At 51.8% G+C, this 8,110-nt stretch overlaps 1 protein-coding gene across 1 annotated transcript; it reads left to right on the top strand.

The window, feature by feature from the left end:
* Positions 1 to 962: 962 nt before the first annotated feature.
* Positions 963 to 4,940, top strand: MYC (MYC proto-oncogene, bHLH transcription factor). Its single transcript, XM_075743326.1, has 3 exons — positions 963 to 1,261; positions 2,209 to 2,920; positions 3,971 to 4,940. Exons 2-3 carry the CDS (start codon positions 2,224 to 2,226, stop codon positions 4,531 to 4,533), a joined length of 1,260 nt encoding a protein of 419 aa, XP_075599441.1. The 5' UTR covers positions 963 to 1,261; positions 2,209 to 2,223; the 3' UTR covers positions 4,534 to 4,940.
* Positions 4,941 to 8,110: the final 3,170 nt, after the last annotated feature.

Raw genomic sequence — 8,110 nt, 5'->3', positions numbered from 1 at the left:
GCCCCCTCCGGCGTGGCCGAAGGGGGGGGGGTCACCGCGGGGCGGGGAAGGGGCCGTCGGTGGGGTCAGAGAGGGGGCGGCAAAGGCCGGGGCGGGGGCGCAGCCATGGACTGCCAAAGGGAGTGTGGCTGCAAGGTGACCCCCGTGGGGCTCTGCCTCCGCCCCCCCCCCCCCGCAGCCTCCTTTTCCCGGTTTAATCCTCTGCAGGCGCCGGCAGAGGCGGGATAATCAAGCGGCGACCGGGGCGGGGGGTGCCCGAGCCACACACGCTCCTTTGTGCCGGGAGCCAGCGCCTCCCCCGCCGCCCCTCGGCCACCCCTCTCCGCCTGCGGGGCCAGCTCGCCCTCGGTGAGCGCCGGAGCCTCTTTGGGCGGGGGGGGGGGTAGAGGAGAGGGAGGGTGAAGCCCCTTCCTCTGCCACCGCCATCGGGGGGCATCGCGTTCTCCCTACTAGAAAGCCGGCGGGAGGAGGGGAACAGCGAGTAGCTGTCTTTTAATCCTTACTAGTATTTTTTTTTTTTACTATGTTTACTTCCGACCTCTCCTTGCGCTGCTCGTAGTAAAAAGCCAAAAAAAAAAAAAAAAACCCAACCCAGTCCTAAAATAAATAAAAAAGGCCGCGGAGCGCTGCATCGCCTCCCCTCGGCGCTTCTCTCCCTCCCGCCCGGCGGAGGCAGGGAGAAAAGCACCGCCGCGGATCTCTCCGCAGCCGAGCGGCGGGGAGCGCGGGCAGAAGTGTGTGTGGGGGGGGGGGGGGTGGGACACAGCGCGGAGCAGCGCGGAGCAGCGCGGCCGCCCCCTCGCGGCGGCGCCATCCCCGCGGCGGGAGCGCGGAGCCTGCGGGGCGGGGGACGCGGACGGCGGGAGCGCGCCGCTATGCTACAGCTGCGGCTGCTCCCGCCCCCCCCGGTACCTCCTTGCCCGCCCCTCGCCGGCGCTTTAAAGGACGAAAGCAACTAAAGTTCTATTGTACGGGACAGAGCGCGCCGCGCTGCATTGGACGCTACGATCTGCTGCACGCCGGAAAGGCGGCTTCTCTCCGCGGCTCCGTGTGTTTTTTTTAAACCGTGGTGGGAGGAAGAGACCTACGTTCTCCCGGCGTTTTGTCTTTTTTTTTCTTTTTTTTCTTTTCCCTCCGTCTTTTCCGGCGGTCTTTTATTATTATTTTTATTATATATATATTTTCCCTTGTTTTGCTGCTCCCCGCACCGCCCGCAATAATTGCCTCGCTACGTTTCGCAGCTGGCGCGTTGGAGAAGCCGGTGAGTTGCGGGGCTCTGCTTTTCCCATCACTCGATCCCCCGCGGTTGTGGCTTTGGACTGACACGGGCTGGTGACACCCGGGCTGCCGGCGGGGCTGCGCTCCGCGGACGTGGATACCGACGTACCCTCCCGAGGGACGCTCTCCTCTGCTGGGGCACCGGCCTTCCCCATCCTTTTTCTTGCGCTCGGATTTAAATTTTTTTCTTCTTTTTTTTTTTTTCTTTTTTTTTTTTGGCGGGGGGTGGTCGGGGAGAAGCATTTGCTTCTCCCGCGTATGGGCGGGCAGGTTATGGTTATTGCACGCATTGCTTATATGCATATATATATGCGTATATGTATGTATATATGACAAGATCTGGCAAAGTTTGCCGAGGTCCCTGCCCGTCGCCGTGCATTGCCAGCACGTCCAGGTGGGTGGCTGGGGAGCAGCCTGGCTCTCGGCTGGAAGCTGCCGGCCACTCGCCGCCCCTTCCCGCCCGGCTGCCGGGACGCGGGTGGCGGGATGGGGATGGCGCTGCGGCCCCGGGAGTGAAGGGGCTCCGTGCCGGCCGGAGCGCTTCCTCCGTATGAGCGCGGCGGCTGCGGAGGGGCGGCGGGCGGGGAGCCGAGCCGAGCCGGGCGAGGCAGGGCGGCCGAGCTGCGGGATCCCCGCCGGGGCAGCCGCCGGTCGCGGGGAAGGTGGTCCGGGAGCCGCCAGCCGACTCCTCGGTAGATCAGGTCGCGCCGCCCGGTTGCCCTGCCAAGCTTAGAAGGTGGTGAAGGGAGGTCGTGCATTATTATTATTATTATTTATTATTATTTAATTACGGCACGGCGTGGGGAGCCGGGAGGGAGCGCTACGCGCTGGGGGGGGGGAGCAGTGGCCCCCGCCGAGGCCGGGGGAGCCGAACCCCACGGCGGAGCCGCGGCTCACCCGGGCGCCCCCCTTTCCCCCTCCCGCCCGCAGGCACCAGCCGCCGCGATGCCGCTCAGCGCCGGCTTCCCCAGCAAGAACTACGATTACGACTACGACTCGGTGCAGCCCTACTTCTACTTCGAAGAGGAGGAGGAGAACTTCTACCTGGCGGCGCAGCAGCGGGGCAGCGAGCTGCAGCCCCCCGCCCCGTCCGAGGACATCTGGAAGAAGTTTGAATTGCTGCCCACGCCGCCCCTCTCCCCCAGCCGCCGCTCCAGCCTGGCCGCCGCCTCCTGCTTCCCTTCCACCGCCGACCAGCTGGAGATTGTGACCGAGCTCCTCGGGGGGGACATGGTCAACCAGAGCTTCATCTGCGACCCGGACGACGAATCCTTCGTCAAGTCCATCATCATCCAGGACTGCATGTGGAGCGGCTTCTCCGCCGCCGCCAAGCTGGAGAAGGTGGTCTCCGAGAAGCTGGCGTCCTACCAGGCGGCCCGCCGGGAGGGGGGCCCCGCCGCCGCCCGCCCCGGCCCGCCGTCCGCGGGGCCGCCGCCGCCGCCGCCCGGCCTCGCCGCCTCCCCCGCCGCCTCGGCCGGCCTCTACCTGCACGACCTGGGCGCCGCCGCCGCCGACTGCATCGACCCCTCGGTGGTCTTCCCCTACCCGCTCAGCGAGCGGGCCCCGCGGGCCGGACCGCCCGGCGCCAGCCCCGCGTCCCTGCTGGGCGACGACACGCCACCCACGACCAGCAGCGACTCCGGTGAGTGGGGCCCACGCGTGTTCGGGGGAGGGCGTGGAAATCCGCGCGGCGCGCCAAGTGCCCCCGGGGGCTCCGCTGGGGGAAGCGGGGAGGCAGCCCCCCCCCCCCGCCTCCCTCCTCCCCCCCCCCCTTCTCCCTCCTCCCCGCGTGGGCTTTTTAAAATGCCACGTTAGCGAGGCACGGAGAGACTCCCAGCGAATTTATTTCCTGGAAAACCAGCCCAGTTTTCCCTCCAGGGGTGGAGGGAGGAAAGGAAAAAAAAAAAAAGGGGGGGGGGAAGGGAGGGAGAAACTTTCATAACGGGGTCAGAGTCGGTCTCCAACGCGGTGTCCCGGTGAAGCTGGCTCCCGGTGCCACCCGTGGGCCGGGAAGGAGTTAACTCCCGCCCGAGAGCCGCGGGGGGAATGTGCAGCCAGGGAGGTGCTAGTGAAAGTGACTGCAGAGGAGTGAATGGGGCTGGGAAAGTTTTAGAAATGCTTCCTTAGGTATTTGACAGCGTGTTCCGCTCTCTCATAAATTTGGTCTGAAAGTGAGTTTCTACTCAAAGCGCCTCAGCCTTCCTTTTTTTTTTTTTTTTTTCTTCTTCCCCCCTTGGATTTTCCACAAATTAGCAGATCAAGAGAGATTCAGAAAATGTCTCTCAATACACATGTGTGTTAAGTAAGCTTTCTTTTGAGGCGTGGCCAAAGCCTTCTAAATCCTTAATTAAGGGCAGCTTGAGTCTGGGAGCTTTACTGCGCTGTACTGCTGACAACCGAGGTTAAACTTTACTACTATCTTTCATTACGCAAGATCTTTGCAACACTTAAAATCAGGGAGCCGGGGCCTGGAGCGCGGTCCATGTGTCCTATTGCACTTGAAGCTTTGCTTCCTTGGAGGAAAGGTTCTTGGGGGAAGGTGGAGTCCAGCAACATCGAATGGGTTTAAGAAGGCTTTTTCAATGGGTTCCTTGCCGTGCAGCTCACAGTAACCTTCCCTTACAAATACAGCAGTCTTGAGAGTATTTGCACAGATCAGCTTATGAATAAATGTTTTTTTTTCTTCTTGCAGAAGAAGAACAAGAGGAAGATGAGGAAATTGATGTTGTTACTTTAGCTGAAGCAAACGAATCCGAATCCAGCACAGAGTCCAGCACAGACACATCAGAAGAGCACAGTAAGCCCCACCACAGCCCGCTGGTTCTCAAACGGTGTCACGTCAACATCCATCAGCACAATTACGCCGCTCCTCCATCCACCAAGGTTGAATACCCAGCTGCAAAAAGGCTAAAGTTGGACAGTGGCAGAGTTCTCAAACAGATCAGCAATAACCGAAAATGCTCGAGTCCCCGCACGTCAGATTCAGAAGAGAACGACAAGAGGCGAACACACAATGTCTTGGAGCGCCAGAGGAGGAACGAGCTGAAGCTGAGTTTCTTTGCCTTGCGTGACCAGATACCCGAGGTGGCCAACAACGAAAAGGCGCCCAAGGTTGTCATCCTGAAAAAAGCAACAGAGTACGTTCTTTCCATCCAGTCGGACGAGCACAGACTGATTGCAGAGAAAGAGCAGTTGAGGCGGAGGAGAGAACAGTTGAAACACAAACTCGAGCAGCTAAGGAACTCTTGTGCATAGGAACTTTTGGGCGTCGCTTAGAATAACCCGAACTAGACTGAAACGATGATAAAATATTAATGTTTCTAATATCACTCATGAACTACACCAGTCCATTGAGTATGGAACTATTGCAACTGCATGCTGTGCGATTTAACTTGAGACTACACAACCTTGGCTGAATCTCCCAAGGGTTTGGCCAGAACCTCAAAACTGCCTCATAACTGATACTTTGGGCATAAGGGATGATGGGACATTCTTCATGCTTGGGGATGAACTCTTCAACTTTTTTTTCTTTTAAAATTTTGTATTTAAGGCATTTTTTTCATATGAGAACCCAAACAAAAGTTGTCCCCAGATTGCTGTATATATTTACACATCTTATTGCCATGTAAATACCTTTAATAAAGTCTTTATAGAAAAATGTACGACATTAATACGTAACAGTTGTGGCAACTGGATTTATACTTGTCTTGAACTTCTGTGCCATAACATTTCACAGTTTTGTTTTTTTATTTAAATACATTTTTTTCTTTTAAAAATGATTTTTATTTTGTTTTTAGATAAATAAATATTTGCCCAAAATATAATTAGCTAAATCCTGTGTAAAGACTGTGCTTTCTCTCCCACTGTTGTCATTAGACGTTGTTTCCATGTCATCCTTTTTCCTGTCCTCATGGCAGTGACCTGACAAAAGTCAAAGGGGAGTTAGGTGGGAGGAAATGATGACAGTTTGGCAGCTTAGTAGGGAGTTGGATTTTATTCCTCCCACCCTTGTATTAATTCAGGTAGATAAAAATCATTGGTCTAATGTGCTTTGTTGTTCAACCGGCGTTGCCACCAGTGCCTCGATGGAGGTGCTGGTAGCAATGTCTGTGTTGGCCATGGTCATCTGCCTGCTCAAAGTAAAGCTGAGGCGTTGCATTTTCACAGCAGTTGCCCCAGTCCCTGGGCTCTGCGTTCCTTCCAAATACATGTGAATATATTTTTTTTTAGGGCACGACCTTCTCTCTGCACTAGAGACCCAGCTCTGCGTTTTGAGGGCTGCTTTGTAGTAGGCTCACCTTAATTGCTTCCTGTTTGATTTTTGAACAGGAGTTGAATGGGATAAGAAAATAAACTGAGATAGGGAGTGTTGAAGTGGTTAAAACAACAGAGCGGTTTCGCGTGTTAAGTGCTGAAATCAGCAGAGCCAATCTTCCTGGTCAAACACCTTAACGCTTTGTCGGTGTGAATAGTTACTTGTGATATCAAGGAATAAAGTTCAAGGACACACAAAAGGGAGCAAGAAGAGCTATTTCTCACTTGGAGAATACACTCAGACAGATTCCTAGCATTTGCCAGACATACTAAATCATATTTACATTCAGGAATTGTCTCATGATCAGCTTTGGATGGGCCATAACATACTTGCCTGACACAGGTCCTAAGATTAGATTTGATCTTTTTCTCCTCTCCTTTCATCCCCTTAGCTCCATTTCAGTCAAAACTTGACCAAGAAATCAGTGAGCCCTTTGATGTGGAGGAAGAAGGCGCTTTTCAAAAAGTTGAATCTTGTACTTTATTTTCATAATTCCCGTTAAATACATATTTCCTTGGCTTCTAACCATTCGAGGAGCAGTGCTGACAGATAACACCAGTGCCAGCAACTGAACTGGGACTGAGGGGTCAGGTTTTCTATTGCTTTTGAGTTCGGAGCAGGAGGAAGGGCTGAGTGTGGGTCTATATGGAGTAGGGGCGCAGAGGTAACGTTTTATGGACAGGGTAGATGCCAAAGGTCTCTACCCTGCACAGCCTATGGTGACCATTCGAACAATTTTGCACATGGGGCTTTCAAAAGAAAGTAAGTGTCTAAATCCCATTTGATGAGGTGCTTTAGCTGCTGGGCTGAAGATTCCTTTGGAAGGAAAATGTTCTGTTAAAAAAACCAGGAGAACTCAAGGCTTTTTTCTGCAATTTGTCTGCACCACCCGCTTGTAACTGGGTTTATAGAAGTGGTCTGCAGTTGCTTTTTTTTCAGCCTGTGATTCAGATATTCACTTATGAGGAAAAAGAATGATGTGAAATGAAACTGTTAATTATATCTAACCGTAAATTGGGACATCTTCCAGGTCTGAATAAGAAAAGTTCTACCTTGAGACATGATAACTTATTTTAAAATTTCACTTGCCTTTTGGCATGCACCATATTTTAGATATTGCTTTGGAACAGAAGCAAGCCGTTGTTCAAAGATTTCTAACTGCATCCCCATCCTCCGAAACAAACCGAGAGGTGTAGATCCATCCACAAACTATGAAAAAACTCTGTCACCTTTGGGTCCCACTTTCGTGTATTAGCAAAACCCCCTCACTTCTTACCGTTAAATGAGGTTAGACCACAGTGATTAATAAACCTTTCCTTATTTGCCAGCTTCTTAAATCATTTGGAGAATAGTTTTGGTTTTTTCCTTTTATCTGCAGGAGCTCCTCTGTCTTTTGATGAATAGGAAACTTGCAGATATTTCATTTCTTACCCTCATCTTTTAATCGAGCATTAGTTCCGCTTGCCACTTTCCTACTGGAAGAGCACACCAGACCATGAACATGACTCCAAATTGCCACTTTTTTAGAGTATGAATCTATGGGATGGTGCTTGGTATTTATGAAGTTTCTTACTTAAAGGATTATGAGGTACCTAAATAATATAGTAAAAAAAAATAGATAAATTTAACACAGCCTATGTGTGCAGGGGTAAAAAAAAAACCCTCTCCTGGTCATTAAACTGCCACCACAATAGAGAGGAAGGTGGCTTCAACTTTCTGACTCCGCGTGAGGGGTAAGGATGTTCGGAAGACACAAACTTCCCACAGGAGTTTCCGAGCTGGATTCAGTTAGTCACACTTCGTATAGGGATAGGGAAGTGTTGGGGTTTGCTGCTGTTTTGGAGCAATAAAGGAGATAAGCTTATAAAAGAAGCCTCTGAGCCTTGAAATAAAATGCAGTAAGTACTCGCAGTGCTTGCCAAACAGCTGTACCAAAACACTACTTGAAATACAAGGAGCATTTTTAACTTCATCTCTCTGCTCCTTTACTTTCACAGGAGATTTCAAGCCACTTCTGTTCCAGAAAAGCATTACACAAAATATGGCATCAAAGGAAACTAGAAACAAACCACTAGGGTGAAAATAAAATTGCCCTTATCATATACCCTCATTGTTCTCATTTGATAACACTGATTTTTAGGGTTCCAGCTTCATTTTTTTCTTGTGTTTAAGTTCTGTCTTTCCAGCCAACTAAGAATCTAAATGACTTCAATGTATCAATACAGAATATGCTGGGGGAGCATTGGGATGCACAAAAGCACGCCTGTCTGCTTAATTCGGCTCCCGTCAGAGCCTGTGGAAATTCCATGTTTCTTCCAGGGAAACAGACTCGTGCCAGTGGAGGATGCTCTTGAAAATTTTATCACTGCCTATAAAGAAATCACTTTACTTGCCACTGCCATAACCATTCGTGCCTCCATAGCACTTTGCAACCATTGCAGGCAGTTGAGAGATGACAACCATCTGATGACAACATCAGAGTTGTATTAAAAGGAGAATTTCAGGTAAGTAAGTGGA

Source organism: Balearica regulorum, chromosome 2, assembly GCF_011004875.1.
Source record: "Balearica regulorum gibbericeps isolate bBalReg1 chromosome 2, bBalReg1.pri, whole genome shotgun sequence".
In the NCBI taxonomy this organism is placed as follows: Eukaryota; Metazoa; Chordata; class Aves; order Gruiformes; family Gruidae; genus Balearica; species Balearica regulorum.
This window is presented reverse-complemented; position numbering and strand designations above follow the sequence as displayed.

Coding starts and splice junctions, on each gene's coding strand:
- MYC (XM_075743326.1), top strand. CDS start 2,224: ATGCCGCTCAGCGCCGGCTTCCCCAGCAAGAACTACGATTACGACTAC. Junction 2,921..3,970: donor CACGACCAGCAGCGACTCCG/GTGAGTGGGGCC, acceptor TTCTTCTTGCAG/AAGAAGAACAAGAGGAAGAT.